The sequence below is a fragment of the Pollicipes pollicipes genome, unplaced genomic scaffold (assembly GCF_011947565.3).
Source record: "Pollicipes pollicipes isolate AB1234 unplaced genomic scaffold, Ppol_2.1 Scaffold_2869;HRSCAF=3365_pilon_pilon_pilon, whole genome shotgun sequence".
NCBI classification, from domain to species: Eukaryota; Metazoa; Arthropoda; class Thecostraca; order Pollicipedomorpha; family Pollicipedidae; genus Pollicipes; species Pollicipes pollicipes.
The window spans coordinates 73416-97548 of record NW_023596180.1 but is presented as its reverse complement, the minus strand read 5'-3'; the positions used below and the strand labels follow the sequence as shown (position 1 = coordinate 97548).

The 24133-nt window shown below is 49.9% G+C and overlaps 1 protein-coding gene across 1 annotated transcript in view; it reads left to right on the top strand.

The window, feature by feature from the left end:
* The window catches only part of LOC119114663 (MICOS complex subunit Mic10), a 28238-nt gene extending 7518 nt beyond the window's left edge, over positions 1 to 20720 (top strand). The window contains exons 3-4 of the mRNA XM_037238691.1: positions 9224 to 9333; positions 20504 to 20720. Coding sequence (XP_037094586.1) covers positions 9224 to 9333; positions 20504 to 20551 — 158 coding nt within the window. The 3' untranslated portion in view covers positions 20552 to 20720. The remainder of the gene's footprint in view (positions 1 to 9223; positions 9334 to 20503) is intronic.
* Positions 20721 to 24133: the final 3413 nt, after the last annotated feature.

Genomic DNA, 24133 nt, shown 5'->3' with positions numbered 1-24133 from the left:
CCATCAGTAAGCGTCCGGCAGGTCGGGAATGTCGGCATTTAAAAAAAAACGCTGCCGAACACCATGCTGTCGTCAAAACTGTAACCAGGGTGGTCGCAAAATTTACATCACTGCATACACCAGTTCATTGCCTGTATTGGCCACCCATTCATTCGTAATCTCGTGCACCGTCACGTACGAACATCGACTTTACCAACATGGTTGCGATTCCACACCTTTGCGTCGTCAGAATGTCCACCGGTTGTGGCAGTCGCCGTCGGCATTTCAAACAAAACGACGAAACGCACATGCACCATACCTGTCAACGGCCGGCAGTCTTCATTCTTTCATCCATTCGTTGCGGCGAAAAGGGTGAGCCATAGTGACGATCGGTAGTATTACATGAATTTCTTGGTTGCCAAAAAGTTAGAGAAACCAAACGTAATGAGCGAAGAATAATTTGCAAAGAATGCAATGACGCTACTCATAACATGCAGCCATTCTGAAGCGGAGCCGCTGCCACGGCCAAACAGCCTAGTGCTTCGCGGGGTGTGGTTTTTTATATCGCTGCAGAGTGTGACAGCACATAAACGTTGTGGCAGCGATGAAGAGGTTCAACGGTGAGATAAGGGAGATCTTATTTGGGTCATCCAACAGCAAATTGACGGGAAGATAGCACCGCTAACGTTTATGGGTGTATTATACGGCAAACACATTATTCTGTTTTAGTTAAATCTTAGAGTCGTACAGCGACCAGTAAGGGACTGGGAACGAATGAAAGCACATGGTACGGCACAAACTCTGTTTCAAGTCACCGTATCGAAAACAGTTTAATGAGCATAACGTGGAAAATGTGTGAGTATTTGTGGCGTATCGGAGTACAACGTTAAGGAAAAGTCAATGAAAGCTAACTACCTGTCTTGCTCGGAAATATGGGTCAGTATGACATTGAAGGTCAATAATGCATGGTGGCCAAGTATAACCTTTTTAATAAATTTATTCCGAGTGGTTTTGTACGGGTGACTTTCGGCTCGGTGACCGGTGACTTTTACGAGTGACCTTGCACCAGACAGAAATGCGGAGGGGTCTACGTGCCGCCAATGCTGCGACACGGCCGCCCCGAGCCAGGGTCGACCCTCGTTGGCCATTTGCTAGCTGACCTTTCCATTTCACTCGGACCAAACAGTGCGCCCGCTCTGGGACTCGTACCCAGTGCCGCTGGATTACGAGTCCAGCATCCTTCCCCTAGACCACGGAGGCGGCCACGGCCTCAGACGTGCTGTTCTTAAAAAACGCGGTACCTTTAATTTTCCATAAACCAATAGCAAATCAAAGACCAACTTGTTGCCGCTGAAGCTAAACAAGAAATCGATGTGATCTCTTCTAGATCTGTCGTAAATCGGATATGAACATAAGCGGATCAGGCACGCCATTAAGCGGCCGGCCGGCGTCGGGTGACCGGGCGTAATCGCCTCTCTCAGTCCGGTACCGCCACCGGAAACTGGAAACCATTCATTCTAATCTTAAAACCAATCGCCTAGACATTGTCCAGGAATTCTGGAACGGTGTATGGAGGAGGAATGCGTGTTATTCGACAGTACGTGCCTGTGTTCCTTGAACATTCGTGTGGATGGCGACGTGCGCTCTTTAGTCTTCACAGCGCATCGATACCCATCGCATAAAGTTGAGCGGTGTACCCAACATAAGAAGAAGGAACTGTAATGAAATAACGTTTTGTTGTCCAATCTGGCCTTTGGTCGGACCAAAGTCGCCGTGTGGGCTGGTCCAGCATGCATCCGGGCAAACCAGGTCGGGGCCCTAAAGAGTGTCATTAAGTGTAGAGCTGTGTGGCCGTAAGGTCAGGGAAAATGAAGACGTGTATTTTTGCCTCTCAGCAAGTGCCTTCGGGGAATGCTTAGTGAGAAGAATCGGGTAAAATTAGACCTGCTAGCTAGCAGACCTACTTCACAACTAGCGCACAGATAAAGTTAATTTCGGATGACACACACACACACGTCTCCGGTAGTCAGCACATCACAACCGGCTGCCGTCAGATATCCCGTCAGCCGGAGGTCGGGTCGGGCAAGAAATCCTTGAAACGGCGTTGAATGCTTCCAGAAGTAATGCTAAAAACAAATCTGCCATGGACTACCAAGGGTCTTTTCATTTCATGCACTTTCGAAGAGGAAGCTTCGTTGCGTAGCGAAGCAAGCACGAAGCCACCCGTTTTGATCTATATTGTGAGAACACGTGATAGCAATAAGACATGAAGTCGTGCTGCCTGCAGCAAAACCAGCAAAACGTGCAAAGCAGTTTTGCACTATCGAATCCCATTCCTCACAGCTTCAAACAATTTCTCAAAGGATTGTGCCGTTGTTAACATTCGCTGTTTCTATTGTTTGAACTGAATAGGAAACATTGCAACTACTTTTGGGTAAAGTGATGGATAAAAAGAGCGAGATTTTAACATTATAAGTCTCTGTCAGTTGATGCCTGTTCCAATCGGCTAAAGAAAAAGTGACAGAAACTAGTTTCAGCCGAGATAAATGCCATACCTGGCAATAAGTATCAGACATATGTTTGCGTTTGGCCAGGCTCTTGGAACTGACAGCGCCATCTCGGCTCATTTCGGTGTTCAAATTAGGCACAAGGCATGATTTTGACATCACGGTACTAGAGGCCAGTGCTCTGTTATTACCGGCAATGCTGGACGAATGCTCGGGCTCCAATCGATGCGGGAACTTTAAAGCTACCAGGAAATAATGGCCCATATTCAGTGCATCGGAGGCCACGCGAGCTGCACCTGATCAGTGCCGTAGGGAAGTGTCCATGCGTGCAGGCTCGTTCTGTTGTATTGCTTCGGTTTGTACCGTTTTGTACAGGCCCATATCGGTTAATCGCCGGCACGACGTGCTGTTTCATGTGGAAACTGTGCACTTCTATGTCGCACCCGTTAGATACGCGACTCTTTGTTATCTTCTTTATTGTTACGTAGTCACTGATGAGGGCGTGTTCTAAAACCCCATCAATTGGGTGGTGTGGAGGAGCAAAGTAACTCCAAGTCACGAAGTTTTTTAACACTTGCAATTATAAGCCTTGGATTGCAGGTGGACGTTTTTCTCTTGCTTTGCCTTGATGCCACCAGTCGGTCAAACTAAAATGTGCTCTTATTTTGAACCGTCGTGTCCGTCAAGCCAAATTGATTTCATTTCGTTTGAGACTAGGCCGGTGGTATCTTAGTGAGTTTGCTGGGCCATGAGTGCGGCCAGTATGTTCCTTTCCTTTTCAGCGTCAAAGATTTACCTCGAACCCCTCCACTCAGCCTGTTCATTTGCCGGCGGAAGACAGGCTCGTCAATCCATCCATTGTCATGGAAGATCCTGACATTTCGGGTGTGAGTAGAACAAAGTTAGTGACCTGTTCCCGATCACTGTTCTGAGCCACGAGCTCAGTATCTTACGACCATATCTCGCTGGTTGTCGAGTTAATATTGGTGTTGAGCATAGACAGGTCACCGGCGTAATGATTCCGCGTCATAGACAGGTCACCGGTGTGATGATTCCGCGTCATAGACAGGTCACCGGTGTGATGATTCCGCGTCATAGACAGGTCACCGGTGTGATGATTCCGCGTCATATAGGACGAATGGGGCGAGCGCTCCTGTCATGTTAGCCCCGTGCTACGTAAGTCCGCCTAAGGCAGCTGTAAGTGGCCTGTACCGCAATTATGCTGTGCGCCTATGTGGCGTATGCGAATAGGACTGTGTGCCATCCGAGTAAAGACGTTTGACATTGGTAAAAAACCGCGATGTGCATTTCAGATCTGCTACCTAGCGGCAAAAAGTAACGAATAAGCAGCGATGAATCTCTGTAGATGGCAGCACTTGCCGCCACAACCAGCGATATACGGGCACGGGACCGTGCTGTGGAGGGCACGGAACAGGTGGAAACCACCGTGAGCGGTGATCAAGACATTTTCCCCCAAAGAATGCACTCTGGTTCCGTCATGTTTTGCACATCCCGCCCCCCCCCCCCCCCGGAATCCGCAGCTGCATGGTGAACATCCTTATGGTAAATGCTAAATGCCTTCCTAATTTCTGTAAATGCGTAAATGCATTATATTTGATGCATTGCGTGGAACTTTGCTTTGGTGTTGAGGACCGTGTAACGAAATTCAGCGAGCATAAAGCATTCAAACAAAAGACGTCTTGGACTCCTGCACATCAACACATTACCAAGTGAAACAAACAACTAGCATACTTTTGTTTCTGTTAAAATGGTGTCAGGAAAAACAAATATTGTGTCACTGTTTCTGGCAAGATACCCGTGTTTACCTGCTCGAGAATAACCGAACGAACCCTAACCAAAAGAAGCCTCACCTCATGTCATCCTGCCTTACCTATTTGCATCTCAGCAGCATTTTTGAGTCACTGAATCTGTGTAAATTGCTTCCGCTACTTACCATGCAAGTAACCAACTTCAAGGGAATGTTCCACATTGGAAGATATTGAGATAAGCATCAGGCACGATGGAAAAAGCCTGCTTGTAGGTACAGGTAAGCTTTCAGGATTCAAAAACGAGCCTAAATAGCAAAATTTCGAAGTCTTTTAAAAATGCGCCCCATTACGTCATCGTTTGATGGCGTAATGAATGGCAGCCAGACGTATAGAATATCTCGAAACGCACAAAAGCTGACGCCGGTCTGCCATTCTTGTCGCGGGCGCTGTGTGGGGTGACGAATTAGTGGATAGTTTGTTTGTGGATTTTTGTCTTGGTACTGGTCGTGAGAAAAGCTTTAGTGGAATATTTGACATACGCAACGCAGCGATCGCCGGGCTTTATGGCAGATTATTAATCAGTGCTGTAGTCCCGACATTGATATCATGTGATGTGCACAGGAGTCACTTTCTTTGTTTGTAACTGGAAATGCAGAGACCGTTTTGCATGCAAAGATTAAGAAAAATGTAATATTTACGAATTGATTGCCAAAACATTGTTATGGCTTTGGTAAAGATGGTAAGGTTGGGCTACCAAGAATGTTGTTCTTTCTTAGGACGATTTATGCAATCACCAGTTTCCCCTGATATGACCATTGTAATGTGACACCATTCTCGACGGTGATAGTTCTTTGGCGTTGTTAAATCAGTTGTTGCCAGTTATCCATGAACTATAAACTGTTATCTCATAGGTTTGACATGGAGTAGTCAACCAATGTGGTACATTGTGCAATGGCACAAGTCAACAGCGTCATTGTGACACTACCCCAGTGCTGTATTGTGGCATGGCGTGAACAACGATGTGGTTTCTGTACCGCGATCCCTGCTGCTTTCATAATGAATTTCATCATAAAAAGATGGGCCAATGGTGCATTCCTGCATCATTTCAGCATAGGACATGTTACTGACCAAAAACACATGATGGAATATGCAAATCACTTTCAGCAAAGCACACAACCAATAAGTGGCATCACTTGGTAAGCCTGCTTTGGAAATCCACAAAACGTAGGTGGCAAAGATGCGAACGAACACAGATGGCAAAGATGTCTTCCACTTCCACGGCCATGCAACATTCTGCAGCCATCAGGCTCTTTCACTAAAAAATAACAAGAAAATACTGCATGCAGTGATATGACATTGCAAACCGGTTAACCTTCCACAAAGCTGGAGACAATGACAAGTGCATGTAGTAATGGCTAGATGGGTGGAATGCAAGGAAGTGATGAAGCTGCCAGTGCACACAAGGCTCATGATAAAAGTATTATTAAGGGCTATCCAAGAAACCAACATGCAATCCTTTTCCACCTTTCTCAGCACCGAGCATCTCACAAGTTGCAGTGACTATGACATTGATGACTCACAAGCAATGGTTACAAAATTTGGAATTCTTAAGAGGAAGACAATTTTGCAAAGCTGTATCATGTGAACCTATACCAAACATGTGCGTTAATGAGCTGCGCAGACCGGACCCTACCGCCGAAATGAATTGCTAATGTAATGGCATGCAATGAATTAATTACATGCTGTATGCTTCGATAGGTTCAAAATGTTCACAAAATCGTAATGAAGTAGCAAATCGCTTTCGTATACCCTTGCAACATAGGTCGTCGTCGTCATTTGGGCTTTACGACGCACTCAGCTTCTGAGGCTATATGGCGTCGCCTGCCTCTCGCCCTGGCAGGAAGGGCGGGCACCGCGGGGAATCGAACCCCGTGCCTCTGGTTTCCCAGACGCGCAGTGGTTAACGCAGACGCGTCAACCACTACACTACCGGCACCCTTTCAACATAGGCACTAGCGTTTCTTTCAGTTTACGAGTATCACTACCTTGTCCTGTTCAAACACAAACATAAATATAGAAGCAGAAATCGATATATCAAATTTTATTGGGAGTCATTGGACTCAGAGAATACTAAAACAATGCTCTCTGAGAAGTACGAACCTCGCACGCACACTTCCCATCACATCAAGGTCAGTACACGGCACTGGCACGCACCACTAGTGATCGCACTCATTTCAAACCAGAATCACACTCTTTTAAAATAAGTGTGATTCCACACTCGCACAGCTCGCGGGACTATCAAATTGCAGGTTTTCTCACAATTTCCGCGCGGGATTTCCGGTCATAACACCGCATTTCACCGTGAGCTCCCTCCCAAACAAAGTCCCAACGGGAGTTCATGGTAATGCAGCTTAAGGGGTTGTACTTTAAGGATTGAAAGCGTAAATATCAATCATGTCCACCAACCTACAAGATTAAAATGCGAAGTGGGTAAGAGGAGCTCTGCACTAAGGATATAATAAAACAATTTTGCACTGCATAATTTTGCTACCAAACACTTTTGCGTTAGCTGTGCCAGGTTCGTCCCAAAGGTATGCGTGGCATAGGTAACACAGTTGTAATAATCTTATTCCTCGGAGAAAACCCAGAAGTATGGAGATATAGATGCGTTGATTTATCGGGCACGTGTCATTATCGAAACGAATTGGAGAATTATCAACGTATGTATTTTTACATTATCCATGGTTTTTCTCCAAGGAATAAGGGTATTACTACTGTTGTATTCACTTGCTTAGCACGCGCTCGGGTGGGGGTCACATTGACCCCACGAAGGTTTTTCCGGATCGGTTTCCGAACGGCGCGGTGTAGCGGCGCCAAATATGGCATAACTGTAAACAATTGAATAGCGGATCGTCTGACATCAAAAATTTACGAGTACCTTGTAAGGTCCCTGACCTATGGCAGGTCAAAGTTAGGCCTCGGTTTCAGCGAAGGCACGTTCTGGGGGTTGGTTCAATCCGATCAAACAACGGAATGTTAGACGAGACCAGACATCCCTGAGATACTTTCTTAGGTAACACAACAATTTAATAAACAAATTGCATTTACCTAGGGCCAGGCGTAAAGGTCAGATCGAGGTCAAAACCGACCTGTTTTCATTACTCGGACTTGCTGTAGGGGCTGGTTTCTGGTGCTCATTTCGAACATATTGATGGCAGGAACTGCATTATACACCTTCTATGGACTCCTTATAGGTCAGAATAGGTCACTAACTTAAAATGACCCATGGTCAACATTTTGTTTTTAGGAACATACTGCCTAGTGTAATCTTTGTCGCTTATCCAAATGGCTGGAATAGCTTAGATTATCACTACCGAGCCACGCCATAAACAACTTAAAGGCTAATTAGGGGTCTAGCAAGGCAAAAGTGGCTTTAAGATGATTTTCTTGCTTCAAATTGTGTCCTTCATTCCCTATGAATTGTTCACTCTTGGGTGCATATCAAACATGCTTGGACAGCTGGCGAATTAATTCGATATATTTATGAATCATGGTCAAGTTTGCCGTTAGAAAATTTGGCAGAGAAATTGGTAAACATTTTAGGCATTAGCTGTCTTTACAGATTATCGAAAATGAATGTATCAATTCTGTATGAAACCAAGGTAAACAAAAATGATAAAATAAGCATAAAAACTTAATCTGCACGGTAAAAGTTTTTAATCAACACAGTTGACTATAAATGTGTACAAATGAGGGCTGAAATGGCAACATTTAGCTTTTAAATTTCATTCAGAATGCATGCCTTGATTTTTTCACCCCTGCATTTAGAGAGTTGTGCAGTGGGTAGTCAACTTTCTTCGGAAAAAATACCTACGTCGATCCAAATTATCTAACATGCTTTGCTGGTGTTTGTACTAGACTTTGCTTTGCTCACATGATATTTACGTAGTTTGGGGATCCAAGAAAACCTGGTATTTCGCACAAAGCTGAAGATTGTTATGCATTTTGTAAACAAACCAAGATTGATAAATGCAAGCGGCTGGGGACACTGGGGCTCTCGCACTTGATTGTACCTAGTACCCTTACTCTGTGCATACATAAGCGTTATAGGATTCAGATGTAGGTGGGGCACGATGTAGCCATAGGTGTCCAGGTTCTGTGGAGCCCTGTTTACACTTGATAGTTTTAAGTGGGTCCGACTCGGATATCATTTTAATACCATTGGAAGGGAAATGTGCGTTAAGTATGTGTGGTTAGGCAATATCAGGTTGGAGTGAAAAATTAACATAATATGTGGGGAAGAGGAGTGAAAGATTCCTCCTCAAAGGGTGTTGCTTTACATCCAAAGTGGGCAGGCATAGGACACTGGCATTTTCTGTCCTAAAAAGGCCTCATAAGCTAATCGGTTCATGATTTGCGCACAGAGGCTGCGTGCTGATTCGCACACTTTGATCCGCGCTGGCCAGTACATTTACCCCTTCTCTCTTGCGTCAGTAATAGCTTGTCTTGTGCCGCTGCAACGTCGGGCGATCGAGATCTTCACCTAGTTTCTACCTAGTCATACAATTTCTCCCAATCTGAAGGTTTTCATTTTCCATGGTAATCAAATTTGGGACGTGATATTGCGGTATTGCAGGAAAATACCGTCTGGCCAAGCAGTTTGTACGCGTATTCACAGCAATTTCTGCACTACTATTTTAGAGCAATGTATTTCTTGTTGAAAATGGCGTAAATAGTCGATCAGTCGCTGCGAAGATATTGCCTTCGTGAAGGCGTGACGACGCGACCGAATCGCCTAAGTTGAAAATGTTATCAAAGCTTAGGTAAGGCTTACTCTGCCCGTGGCCTCGTTCGCAACAGGAGAAGGAGATTTCGTGGTGCGGGGAGCTGGCTCCAGTGATTTGATGGCGTTTCTCGGCCTGGAACCTCGTTGTCCCCAGTGACCTGACGGGCCGTGCCATTCCGCAGGACGGGCGTGGCCCATGACCTTCGGCCTGGGCTCAGGCCTCGGCATGGGCTACTCCAACTGCCAGCACAGTTTCGACGAGCCGTACCTGGTGCGAGCCGACCGGGTCAAGGTGGGTACCCGTCTATCGCCCATCGAGTGCCTCCTGCTGCGGTGGGCGAAGCTGTTGGGGCAGCGGAGAGGAAGGTGACGAGGCGAGGTTCTCCCGGAAAAACTGATGCTGCTTGTGCTACGGTGCTGTAATTCGTTCAGGGCGGCAGCGGCTCGGGTGCGGCTTTCAGCCGGTCCTGACACGTCTGTGCCGGCGCCAGTCACTATTGACCATTTGCTGTCCTTGTTGCAGTTTGTTTGCCACTAACAATGCTGAAATTAACTATCCCTTTGCGAAGTGAGTTTCATATGCCGGTACTTCCATTATGCCAGGGTTTTAGTGCATATCATGCTGCCGTATAAAAGACTCAAAAGTGTCAGCATTTCAGATGTGCGGTTCTTTTTTGCAGTCAAAAAACAGCTCCTCCGAATTATGCCCCTGTTCCAGCACATTAATGCATGCAACTGAATGCAGTCGTATCTTTTCTTTCGTGGAACGTGGTACGACATGAATTACCCAAAATGAAATATTTTCCATAGGATTATGATATGAATAGACAGAAATAATAGAAATGAATTAATATGACGAAAAAGAAAATGTAGGCGCGCGTTAAGCCCACCCAACTTGACCACCTTGTCTTCTGACATGCTCCCCCCCCCCCCCCGATTCATACCCCCCATCGCCAATTGCCCCGCGCTTTACTTTTGTTTCATTAGAAGTTCGCGGGTATAAAATGGCTGAACAATTCCACTTTTGCAGATTTGCATTAGTTCCTTAGCTGAATTGCTTTGTATTCCAATACCCCATTCCACCATATCTCACAATAAAGGACATCTCACTAACCCAGCGGTCTCCATCTAGTGCCACGTGTAGGTGTCAGATATAACACAGTCTTCATGGATTGTTCCTACTCGGCCCGATCTCCATATAACGTTAACTTTCCGCGATTTAAGTTTTCTTTTGTTGTGTCACCAAATGTGATAGACTAAAACTCCTCCGGAGCCCCTCTCCGCGATGTCCAGAGTTATGACACGCCGTGAAGCGCATTATATCATCGTGTAATCTGCCATTGTCGGGCTGTCAGCGCGGTGCAGATCTTATCATGGCCGTAAAACGACGAGCGAGCATATTTACCGAGCAATCCTCTCGCTTCCCGTCAACCCTAGCTTCTACCACCAATCACCCCACCTTTTCGCCACGTTTTCCTCGCGGTGTTATCGGTGGTTGGGAGATGTCGAACACTGGGAACGGGCAGTATTGAATGTTTTGAACGATTTGCCAATGTAAGATCGTCGTGTTCTAGCACTCCTGTCATCCTATTCCTGATTTCTCTTCGTTTTCGCTTTAGTTCGTCGTGCATTGGCGGGTTGAAATGCCCCCCCCCCCCCCCCCCCCTCCTCCCACAGATGCCTGCGCTTGTATGCTAGTTTCACTACTAGTGGTTGAATATAAAGTGCTCGAAAGACGACAATGTATTTGCGTCGTGTTCATTTATGAAAGCTGCCCTCCTACCGCACTGCTTCACACCGCTGATCTTATCGTTGCCTTGGTTTGATTGGAAAGTGGTGTCGGTCTGCATGGTGTTTTGTCTGGGGCGATTGTGTGTACATGTCGTCATTATTTTTGAAGTAATAGGCTGCCAGTTTGGGTATTGTCATTGTGTCATACATAACTGATAACGGTGATTTTAGCACAAGCGGGAAGCAGGTTTTCTGTGTCATGATTGCCATGATGCACGGCATATATATATATATATATATATATATATATATATATATATATATATATATACAAATGTGAATATTCGTTCTTGCGGGGAACAGTAAAGTTGGTCTTGTGAAATCTCGCCAGACATTTTATTTCATGCAACAAAAGGTGCGTCTTGTATTTGAGTCACAGAATGGCAAAGATATGAGGTTGTTCAGTCTCTTTTTATTTGCTTGCGGATTTTGGCTTTATAATGTGAATAGTCAGTGCCGTGTCCGGCACGTCTCGGAATAGCTATGTTAGTGTCTGTTTTGTATCAAAAGCTTTGAGTATTAGACTGCGTCGTCTCGCCAGCTGCATTATGGAAATGGCTTCTATTCAGCAGATTCCACATTCAAGTTAATGGTAGGTCCAGCGCACTGGAAGGCTTTAGGTTAAACCTGCCGCATAATGCAGTGGATTGTTATGCTTAGTAATGTGTGTGATGTTTGCTGATCTTCCAGCGTTTCGTGCTCGGTAGATAACAACCTGTGATATTGGCAGTGTTGTGGTTAAGTTGCGCGTTTGGGAAACCAGAGATACGGGATGCAATTATTTCCCGCGGTGCGAGCCCTGTATGTCAGGGTTAGAGGCAGGCGACGCCACGTAGCCTCAGCAGCTGAGTGCGTCGTAGAGCCGCAATGACAAAGAGCTGCCTTTGGATGAGATGTTTTTATGTTCTCCGCATTTTTCAGAGCTTTTCACAGCTTTTCTTTGTTTTGTCTTGTTTTTAACAGAAAACAGTTGCGCCGACAAGCAGGGCATTGGTCAGTATACTTTCACGACCAAAACAATCTGAATTAGCACTAATTAAGCGTGTAGATCACATCTAAAGCCTTTTCACGACAAATCACTCCACCAACACGTGAATTATTCGTGCTAACAGGTAACTTAAGCGCACGACACGTACGATCAACAGCATTCCATGTCATTGCACATAGTTGGGTGACAAACTTATCTGAAAGGGTTCACGCCTGCTGTTCAGTCATCTAAAAAATTATGTGGATCAAGCTTTTTTAACACCTTAAGTTTGCTGCACAACAGCTATCAAACATATACACACCCAACACATGCGGTGATCAGTAACGGAGTTACACGAAGCAGCTGATGCCGTGTACCGTTTGCTCAGTTAACATGTTTAAGTTCTTCTGGCTGGTAACCGCTCAGTGTATATCGACAACATTTCCTTTGGTCCGCACTGCCTGCTCAGCGAGGTATTTTCCCAGTGTGGTACTATGACTTTCAAGGAAGGACTGTGCATGTTTACGACGAATGTCGTAAGCCCCAAGAGGCGTCGGCCTTATGGAGGACGATCGCACTACTCTGGAGGTGCGACATCACCGAAGCCGGCGACCGGGCTGGGCGTAAATGTGCTCAGTCTGCGGCCGTGGTCTGACGCGCGAGCTATATTGGGGAAGTAGTGGTCCTCCGATCTTGTCACCAACCGCGTGACACGGACGTCAGCTGCTGAGCAGCCGCCGGTCAGGGTCTGGGCAGCTTCCGCACCACGTGGCTTCATCAGGCAAATGAAGGCGGTACTCGGTGGCGTGCTGTGTACGTAGCCGTCCGCTCTTCTGTCCGCCGCCGGCCCGAGACTGGCGGCGCCAGTGCACTCCCCGACTGCCGGATGTGGCCGGAACAGGATTGCGGCCCGGGCGGACGGAGGACACCGTCAAGAGCATGTCGCTGGTAGCTGTCTTGAGGACTGCGGTGAGCTGCCTTCCGGCCAATGGTGGGGAGTCTCGAGCAGTGATGGGAACCGCGGAGTTCTTGCCAACTTGCATTACCGTAATACTGGAGTTGCGATGGGCAATGAATGTAGGCAATAGCGACGAAAATGACTGGAAGTAGTCTTGTGACGACTCAAGAGGTTTATCGACAGCCATAATGTCAGAAAGAGATCGTGATCTGGCCGCACTTAGCCCAAAAATTTGTGTAAATCCGTACGAAAGGACCTGAAAATTCATTTCCCCTTTTCGTTTCGGAAGACCACTGCCCTGCCTCGGGCCTCCGCTTCGCCCTGCCGCGTGGCTCCGCTTCGCCCTGCCGCGGGGCTCCGCTTCGCCTTGCCACTGGCCTCAGCTGCGCCCTGCCGCGGGCCTCAGCTGCGCCCTGCCGCGGGCCTCAGCTGCGCCCTGCCGCGGGCCTCAGCTGCGCCCTGCCGCGGGCCTCAGCTGCGCCCTGCCGCGGGCCTCAGCTGCACCCTCCCGAGCAGCGCTGGGCTCTGCTCGGTATTTAGGTACGCTGCGCGGGGGTGGCACACCGCAGACGTCCGTCATGTTTAAGTGAGGATATGGTGGAAGATTAGTAGATACACGTCAGAACACTCGCAAGGCTTCATGACACGTACCAATAAAAAAGATGTAGCTGGTGGCTGATGAGGCTAATTGTCACTCCTTCGGCGGCGTGAGAAAACAAGTATGCATGTGACGTGCGGCACGGGTGCTGATCGCTTGGTTGACACCATTGCTGAATGAAACGCAGAATACGGAAGTTTTTGACATTCTAGGGATGCACCTTGCTTCGTTGTTTTGCGTAGTGGGTGTTTTAACGCTTGTCTGCCAACTAACTTGTTTGTTTGTTTCGGAGCGGAATTCATTACGGCCACACGAAGGCGGAGGTTTCAGTTGTCCGCAAAGTCTCATTTATGACTGAAATGGGTCGAAGTTTTGAACTGCGTTTTTGAATTAGTTGTCTATTGCACCCCAAAATCGGGTCAAGTAGCGCAAACACAACAACGCAAATAATGTCAACCAATTTCAATGCCGGAAAGGGCTGGTCGTGATTACATGCGCACACATTTGGTGCCTGACAAAATCTTGTTGATAATGTTCGGGCGAAATTTAATCAAATGTTAAGACTTGGTTTCGCGTCTCAGCCACCGTTGCCTTAGCTGTTGCCACCAACTAGCGGTAAGGCACGACCGTTGCCAACCCAAACTTATTACTTTCATCCCATGTGAACTTCGTGCAGCATGGCTGTATAAGACCGGCTTATAGCATTACTTGTATCTTATTGCGTTCTAGCAATAAAGTGCAGCGACAAATACGGTCTTTCAGTCAGCCTGGCAGGTTGTCTAATTTCGGTTCGCGTGGGCCGGCGCATCCTGTTCCGGCAAGCGGCAGCGGCGAGCAGGCCGGATCATGCAGTCAGCAGCGCAGGCACGTGCGTCTGGGAGCGTGTGTCACCTGTTAGTCTCACATTGTCCTTCGTTGTGTCTCTCGCCGGGTGCCTCCGGCTTCTTGACCGTTTCCCTGGTCCCACCCGAGATCGGAAATGTACGGACCTCACGACGGGCCACAAAGTCAAGGAAATGAAAAGACTAAGTTACGATGTGAAGTGACGCGTGGTTGTGACGGACAGTTCTGGTGCTGAAAAGTTCCCTTTCGTTCACATAACAACCGGGCCCGACCGCAATAGTGCTGACAAATCGTGTCTATTTATAGTCGGTTTGATGTAAAAATGCGCATCCAAGCATCGGTATGCATCGGAACGCGCATCGGAAATGCGCCCAAAAAGTGTTACGTTCATTGCATCTCGTTTACGAGGAGTGATCTATGATCATCCGGTTTGCTATTGTGTTAAAAACGAAGCAAACCGGTGACATGAATAAGGAGGTTGCGATACTGTGTTGCGGCGACCTAAAGCTCGGTATCTACGGCTTACAGGCGTCGACAGGGTGAGACCGTATGGATCCTAGCCTCCATGAAGCCTACAGTCTTCTCTCCCTCCCCCCCCCCCCCTCTTGAGCGTCAGCGGCCATTTCGTTATTAGACAGTTTATCCCCATAAGTGATCGGCATGTGCACCCCCAGGTCATCGTCGACCCGGACGTCAAATCCTAGACACGCACCTGCTACGGTCCGTGGGTCCTGTGGTGTCCTGAACGCCTCGCAGGTGAACATTAGCGCAGCAGATGTCATCGAAGAGACAGGGCCTCCGGCGCCGGACGGTCGCGTGGCGACGGACGTCCCCGGCCGCCGCCCGCTGGAATCATTGAACGGCCTGCGGAAACCCATTTGCGGACGCGCGGCGCGCTGTCGCACTGGATGGCACTTAACGGGCGCCAGTCACGACACCCGACGGGCAGTAAGCCTGCGTGCGACATGTGACGTCACGCCCGCCGCTAATCGCGGCCGTTTAGCGTCGACAAGCGACGTGTCGACTCGTCGGGCCTCGACGCTCGGCTGAAAGGCGTCCGGCCGCACAAGCTAGCTTTTGTTCAATCCTTTGTGGTCTCTGAACCGGTTCGCCTTGCGGGCCGAGGCGACGTGTACATTTTGAGGAGGGTTTCCCCCACACGGCAGGGATCGAGCGAGAACAACACTTGAAATTGCGGCTGGCTAGGCGCTGCTGACAGTGACGACTGAGCGATGCGAATGACATCACCACCCGGCTATGAGGCCGCTAGCTGTGAAGTTCATCAGTCGTGAAGATGGGGGAACAGTGAGTGCGTTGTGTTTTTAGATAAATTGTTGTGATTTTGTTTGCTTCCGATTCTCCTGTGCTGTTGCTCCACCAGCTTTGAGTACATAATTTGAGTTCAGCGTATTGCCTACCTAAAAAAATCAAATTGCATTCACTATCAGTTACGGGATCTGATACGGTCACATTTTGTTCAGGACGTGATGTTTTTGGGTCCCTACAGCCATGCGCGTAGCCACGTCTGTGAGAATGGGTAGCATATTAGGATTGGAAGGTCAGACCAGAACGGGGGGGGGGGGGGGGGAGGGAAGGAGGCAGTGTGGTCGGCAAGTGGTATTTCGAATGCAGACACGTCAAAAGCGTGCATTGTACTGTCCGAACCGGGGAGGGGGCAAAATCCACTTCGGGGAAAATTGGGAGAACATGCCCCTTGCTCCCCCAGTGGTTAAAGTCATGCCTGTACCCAACAAGCTACCACGTTTCGTGTCGCGAATGCTGTTTCCGTGACGGATGAGTAGCCACGGCTTTTACTGTATTTATCCTCACAGCCACTGAGACCGTGAATCAGGAACATGAACAGGCCTAGGAGCAGGGTGGGATACGCTACTGAATCCCGGAGAAAGTTTTCCAAAGCTTTGCTAGATGTACAACGGCATGCCCTGCATTTGAGGATGGATCCTTGTAAACGTCACAGTTTGTTTTCAGCTGCTTTCGAAGACCTTCGCGATTGCCTTCATTATAACGGTGTTGTTAACTCACGGCAGGTTTTTATAGGAGAGGCCACGGGCCGGTGAAGTCGTAGTTGACTTATGAGCCAATTTTTGACTCGAGCGACCCTACCCGGCCGTCATGCTTTACAGAAGTTAATAGTGTTGTAACCACTGGTCTCAGTTTCGTGCAGTTATCAGCAACAATAATCCGAGTTCTTGAGAAGTAGCGTGTCGATGGTTAGGCATTTGCACGGACGTGTAGCCTCGTCTGAAGAGAGGAGTTTTTCCTGCCACACTTTAGTGTCACCACGATTCCACTTTGCATTGGATTAACGTAAAAAGGTCAAATTGTAAATTGCAAAAGCACTGAAAACATGGATTCAAACCGGGTCCAGTTTCCGACGATCCGGGAACGCAGCGACGCGGAACCAACAGAACGTGACGCAGGAGAGAATGGAGCCTCGTATAGACAGAAAGTGTGATTGGATCAAAGCAAACGGTCACACGTTCTCGTGTGAAAAAAATGGATCCACTCGTTTTGAGGACGTTGTGAGGATTTGTTTCCGATCTCAGGCAACCGGCGCAGAGGAGGGAGTAAAGTCTGCACGACCTCGGTGAATGCGTCGTCTATGACTCCTGTAACGTACCACAAAATTCCCTGACGCGTGTGCTCGTCGGTAGTCGACCGGGATACGGCCAATGTCACCTTTCCGAAACTGGCCTCGAATGCAAGACGCTGTGGCTTTAGCTAGGCCATGAATATAGCGCGGACTTATAGCCCAGATTATTGCAAACAATGCCCGCCTCAGACTCGCGTTGTTCGTCGTACTTCGGTCACCAAACTCACTCACTTGGCAGGACTACGAGGGACGGCAAATCCATGGATTCCGTCGAGTTTCTGTATCAACCCTGATGGAGCTCGTAGCCAGCTTTTTCAAACATATGGTTTGCGTTTTGGCGCATGAATGTCGCGTCACTCCCACATCGTTGGCATCAGGCGTCGCACTGGTCATCGCTGTGGTTGGACCGTACAGACTCCATATCCCTGCAGTTCTGTCAGAATCAGTTGATTGATATTGGCGCTGACATTCCTGCTGTATCAAGAGGAAATAATCCGTTGTGCCGATGGCGCTGTGCCACGGACGGAAGGTACGTTCTTCCGTTCTGGCGCTCATGACCTACGGTATTTATTGGTCTGGAAGCTGCGTTAGTGATGCCGACTTATTTCTCATAAATGGGCGGCACAGATGCATGCTATTCGACACTGATTCCTCGACCTCGCATGACCTGTAGGTGACCCGTATGTCATTGGGGCTTTACAGCGCACTTAGCTGTTGAGGCTATATGGCGTTGTCTGCCTCTCACCCTGGCAGGAAGGGCGGGCACCGCGGGGAATCGAACCCCGTATCTCCGGTTTCCCAGACGCGCGATAGTTAACGTAGACGTGTCAACCACTATACTACCGGCACCCTGTGGGTGACCCGGTGTGACCACGTGCATCATGACTGATCTTAACTATCACGCGATCAAATCAGCCGACCGATTGCACCAAAATAATCCGGAAGGAGAAGGGCGTGATATGACATCTGCAGTCAGCGCATCCAAAAATCCCAGCGAACAACACACATCCTGAGCGAGAATGGAAGTGCGAAGCGCGAAAGTGCTGCCCGCAGCGACAAAACGGATCGTGCCATTCGCTGGTGACGCCACAACCCGCATCATGACGCGCCATGCATTTTTCCTACAAAAAGGCAGCATTGACCGCGTTGGTTGCACTGAAAACATGATGGGCGTACCTGAAGCGGTTTTGGCTTGTTCTAGAACCAGGAGCGGGCTACCGCCCCCCCAGGCGGTGGCGCGGGAGTATAGATCACGATTGTGTGCAGTTACGACGTGTTGAATGCGTCACGTTACTCGCTAACAACAACTTTACATCGGATAATTTGCCCGACTCACTGCCGGTCACAATGTGATGCTTCGCTTCTTTCCACAACCTGTGTTCCATGTTCGCCTGTACTGGCGCCTGACAGTTTACACTGCAGTGAGTGCTACTTCAGTTTTGGTCGCTATGTGACCATGTACTCGTGGTGCCAGAAAGCCCAAATAGACGGCTGTTGACTACGGCCGTGACGTACGGGCGGCTCGGCACGTTGCCAGGTCGGCGACTGGCGTCGGTTGACCTTGCGGGGCGCGGGGCGGCCAGTGACTGATGTCGCTCCATGCCGGCGGCCGGTGCCGCCCGGCCGCCCCGTGCGCCGCCGGCCATTCGCCGTGAGCCCAGCTTAGGACGGCGATTGTCTGGCGCTATTTCGGGCCGGTCGTCGATGGGGTCCCGGTGCGGCCGGCGGCAGGACGGTCTGGCCGGCCGACCCCCGCCGCCGCCGGACGCGGTCTGCACCGGCCCCGCCTCAGCCTCGGCCTCCGCCGGCCGCCGGAAGCCGTCCACCGGCGCCCGCCGCGGCACGCACCGCCGCGTCACGTGCGTCTGACGCGCGCCGCGCACCTCTGCTGACGACGTGCGGCGCTGGGGCGGTGCTCGGCTTCTGGCGCTGGGGACGTCGTGCAACGACTCACACTCCGTTGAAGGGGCTCGCTGCCAAGCGGCTGGACGGTGTGCTGGCGTGGGGGGGCTTGGAAATGGCGATTGCTGGGAAGCTGGGAGGTGATGGCCTGGGCGACTGGCGGGGCACTTACGGGGTGGGGGTCGCGTGTGCGTTGCACTTCGGTGGTAAGTGGGACGCCTGGGAGCAGCGCAGGGCAGACTGGGCGTCGTGTGATGAGCACGCGTGAAGCGGGACAGGTCAGCGGGCCAACGCTGAGCCGTGCCGTGACACCCCGGAAGGGAACGAGTTTCTGCTGGTGGTCCAGTGACGCAAATGAACATATTCGTTTGGCTGCCCACTTCGTGTTGCCCGTTGACTGCATTGGGGATGCTGAAATTATTTTGACGGATGTAGAGAAGGGAAATTACCCGTAGGATTACCAACCTACCCTCGGTGTTTTGTACAAGGTTATACTGTTTCGCACGCTCGTTGAAGCATCGCGATGTAGTTATATGCCTATTCAGAGCTGGCCAGCCGGGTCATGCCCCCTGCGCGGCGAAAAAAAAACTAAGCTGTATTTCCCAACTTGACAATCACCTTGATATCAAGCTAAAGACGCAGCCTTCAGAGTTTGGCCCCTCTAAGATTCGAAGTTGGATCGCACCTGGATTGAGTGCAGTATTTTACCGTAATTTCCCCTGGAGCTCTTTGCACTGCACTCACGTCAGCCATACGGTATTTTTAACATGCCACCTTTTCTACGTTTGGCGTTCGAACAAACCAGCAAGGGGACGAATTTCCATATTTCTTCTCACGTCGTCGTATTGCTCTGCTTAGCACCGTGTATTTTTATATACCATATATTTATAGATAGAACATATTTTTGGTGCATCATGGCTTTAGTTATATGCTCCTTTATCTTTTACCCACTCGTCAAACGGCTTAGATCTTTGGATGCAATCGGTTCTAATGTAGCACAAAAACACCCTGAATTACAGTTCAGGCCTAGCCAGCAGCATGCAGCGCTGTGCGACTTAACCATTTGCGCGATATCGTTAACCCGCGTTCGACAGGTTATTCGGTCCATGCATCTGGCCCTTCCTTCCCTGCGACGTAGCTTTCATGCAGTACTCTGGTCAACGGCGCGGCCAAGCGAGATGGAGGAGAGAGCTCATGAGTTGTTAACCCATCCGCCCACTCCTCAACGCCAGGTGCAGTTTTTCACCACACTTTTGAATATTATCCCGCAGTAAAGTGACCAGGAAAGCAGCTTTGGCCTGACGCTATTGGCCACCATGGACAGTGACATGCCGCGCCCAACACCATTAATTTGGTGGCTAGTTCAGCGGATGGCCGGATGAACGTGTGTGGTATGCACCTGAGCAATTGTTTTCCACGCCAGGGTAGACCAGCATTGATGCACTTTGGTGCGTAAGGTACGGTGACGCTTGTGGCGTCTAGTCTGTTAGCAGTGTGCTTGTACGATACATCGGGCTGGGACTCGGTCCTTGAAAACCCTGTCCCCCTCCGCTCCTCGCAGATCGCGGATCTTGGTATCCCCGTCGGAAGTCATGGCGGCCCCGCCTCTTGCCCACTCGTAGGTCTTCACCGAGGTCTCCCCGCCAGCCGAACGCTGCGGGCGTGGTCCTGCGTCAGTGAGCGGCCTCCCCGGCTGTGTCCCGTGTCGACTATCGCTCACCGGATGCCGCTCGGATGCCTGGTGGCTGACGCCGCGGCCGTCAGTGACGCGCACGTGCTCCTGTTGCAGGTGCGGACGGCGCAGCAGGAGACAGCCGGCCCTGAATCGCTCGGCTAACGCCCCGTCGTCGCGACTAGTGTGTCTGCCCATGTGTATACCTGTTGACCCTGTCCTCGGACGGGCTGCCGCCCCGCCCATGTGCTGGTGGTCGTCGCCCGACGTCGCGTGTGGTGCCCAGATCGTGAAGAAAATTACGCACTTATAACAATAAACAAAACGGCTACCACTCTGGTGTTTGCACGCCGCCGCGTCGGCCCGCGTCCGGGCGGGGCCGGGTCGCGTCCCATCGCTGACCGCGGCTGCACGTGGCGGGCGGCTGCGGCTATCGGCCGCCACATCTCACTCAGGGACATGAACGCCGAGCGGGCGGCCTTGACCGTACGCCGGCCGGCATATGGAGGCGGCGGCGGCAGGGCCGCGGCCGCCGGTCGGCGCAGTGCCGACACGTCGGCGGCCGGCGGCGGGCGCGCGTGTCCCGCGCACGGTGTCGCGGCCGACGGCGAGGTGTGAGCGGCGCCGCTGACCCCAGCACGCCGCCGGACGCCCAGCCGACACCCGCAGGTCAGTTCACAGCTGCCGTAGCGACGGACCAAACCGCCGGTGCATTCATGGCTGGGTTTCGTTGAGTTTGTTCGCGGCTTCCGCTCAGTATTTGTGTTTGGTTGTGTTTCGCTTTCATTATGTGCGTTAGAAATAGCACATCTGAAAGTCGAATAATATCCCTGACATCTTCAGAATTGTAAATGTGGCACTGTGCACTGTTCATTTTATGATACACGCCTACGGTCCACGCTCAACAAGCGAATTCAGAATATAAAATCAAACCCGCACTAAAATATAATAGCAAAAAGCGTTACCGAATTACATATAAAGGTGCACCATGAAAGTTCAGAAAAGTATTCAATATAGATGAATAATGGATACGCTCAGACGGACAGCACCACTCTTGTGGTGCTGTCCTGCATCTATGATCTGGAAATCTTGCGTTTACGAGCATCCACGTGTCTCGCATCTACGAACTTTACACTTTTGTAGACGGCAAGCCGCTGACCGCGAAGACGTTGGCCGCTAGAAGTTTCTGTTACAAGTGCCTTATTTTCGCTGGAAGACTTCGAAATGACACCTTTAAGAGTGTTTGCACGATCATTGTAATATGCAGATGATAGCACATTTTAAGGCGACGATGATGTGTAATGATGATGATGGTGGTGTGCCCAAATAAAAGTAGATTCCTATCACTAAACAGTGCAAATCACACTGATGTTTTTATATGCAAATAAGGGTGGAGGGAAAATATAAAGTCGACTCTTGGGTCGAAATGCGTGTACATTTGTGTTTATAAGCGGAAATTCAGGACCATATTGTTATCGAAAATATTTTAGATATGATGTTTGTAGTGCTTTCAACCAAAAAATCCGGCCATCAATCGTTCAGGTTTGTTGTACCAACACGTGGTCGACGCGAATCCCAGGTTGTTTCGTCCCTCGCGCCTGGATAGTCCTACGCGTCAACGGACCGATGTGTGCACTGCGTCGGCAGCCGACGAAGCACATCGTTCTCACATCCATTACCATCGCCAGAATCATCATCTTGTCATCAGCTTAATCATTACCAGCCGAACATTACCCATGCTGCTCATGCCTTTGGACTGCAACACCGTATCCGCACTAATTGCATGGCAGCACGCAACAAATGGAGACATCACCAACAGCTCGATCTCAGCATCCAACGTTCAGTCTAAGCCATCCAACGTTCAGTCTAAGCTTGTCAAGTCCTTCACTGTGTCCGTCATCGGCAGATCGGTCCTGTGTTGGGCTCTCGCAGTGTCTGCGCAGAGCATCTTACGTGGCCCATTCTTTTCCCTGGTGCCTCTTCTTCACGCATCTTTCGGTTCCTTGCGAGTAACAGGGGCAATGACTGGAGACTGCGGGAGGGGTCCACATCAGCGGCGATGTCTCCATCGGATGTTTCCATATCGGGGTTAAGTTACTCGCGTCTTTCCGACCATTTTCCTGGTGCTTCGATATTTATGTTCGGGGGACCAACCGCGATATGCCATCTGGGTCTTGGTGCCAGCACCTGCTGGTCCGGCGTCCTCTGATCTCCGCCACCAGCATCCTCTTTTGCCGATCGTCGGTCAGCACCGCGATCAGAATACGTTCCCTGTGGGCTCAGGATCCGTTGCACTACAGGACATTCTGCGTGAAATCGCGTCTATCTCTCGCGAACTTTGTTGACAAAATAATAAAGAAGAACCGGCATTTCGTCCATCGCTGACGCATGGACGAACTTTTCATCTGACCCCGACAGGGCCGCACTGGCTCAGTATGCAGATCACTAGACGCTCCAGCGCTGGTGCCAGCGCCTCCATCGACATGTACGGGCATAGCAATCTGTTTACCAGCGTTATCCAGCTAGCTCAATGAATAGCGTCAGGGCCTGTGGCTCGCGATCGCTCGGTGGCATCTGGTCCGGCTTAGACTTCTCGGCACATGTCACACAGATGCTGATGTTTGATCATCTTCTTTTGAAAGTCGTTCGGAATTACAGGCTCTTATCCCTGTAAGGTTCAAGCCTCACTAAAAGCAGCGGTCGAATCCCTCAACATCGCCTCACCGCTTGGTTCTTGGAAGGACGCCGGACCAGTCGTCCAGCCATCAGCACCCTTGAATACATGCCCGAATGTCAGCTCGTCGACGTAGATGCTGCGCTCAGCCTTCTGAAGCGGGTGAACCGCTTGTGTGGTTAGACTTGTCCGCTCACACTGCTGACGCGGCCGGTGCACACAGCTGTGTCATTAGGCCCCAGCTCCGCTGGATGTCCTGAGCCACGGCCAACATCCCTGCAGCATCAGCCGCACCCGTTGTCTTTGGAAACACATCACCCCTCCTGAGTTTTTTTGGCGCAAAATTTCCCGATTGTGCATGGATTTCCAAACAGTACGCTAGCATTGATCGACGATTTCGTCGAAGAAAAGCACGCCCTTTTTTAGTGGAGGCGTACTCGTGCGTGTGCATGTTTCAGTGTCGGAGCAGGACAATATGCTCTCACGCATAGATGGCGGCGTAGTCTTGCGTAATTACATTACAATGGGCTTCATTGACAGCCAGTGCGCGCAAGCAGTGTTACTCGGTCTTTGTCTGCAGATGAGGGAGCGGAGTCATACTGCGCCTTGATCGGAAGTGCACTCACCAGCTGCACAGAAAGGCGTGGTGATGCCAATCAATGCCACAAGCGGTGTTTGAGGTCCAGCATGGGGCTGCTTTATAAGATCAACAGTATTTTCTGGATTTGTTTTGAACCTTTAAATGGCCAGGAAGTCATTGCAGATCACGTCGTATTAAATAAAGTTATGGTATCGAAGAAGCCGTGAATGGACGACTGAGCATCTGAACCATGCTCCCTGTTAGTTTGCAACGTTTGGCATGCACGATTGTATGCGTAATGTTTCCGGGCCTCGGGAACCTCCAAGTCTTTGCACCTGCGTCCAGGTCACGTAGCTGATCGCACCCGCTCGTCATCCGCAAAAGCACGTACCTGGTAATGGAGACCAGGCTGCCACCCACCGGCCTTGGACCAGTGGCACTCTTGAGTCGTACCCCTGGTTATGTGAATCGTGTTGAGTTCCGTCTGACGTCA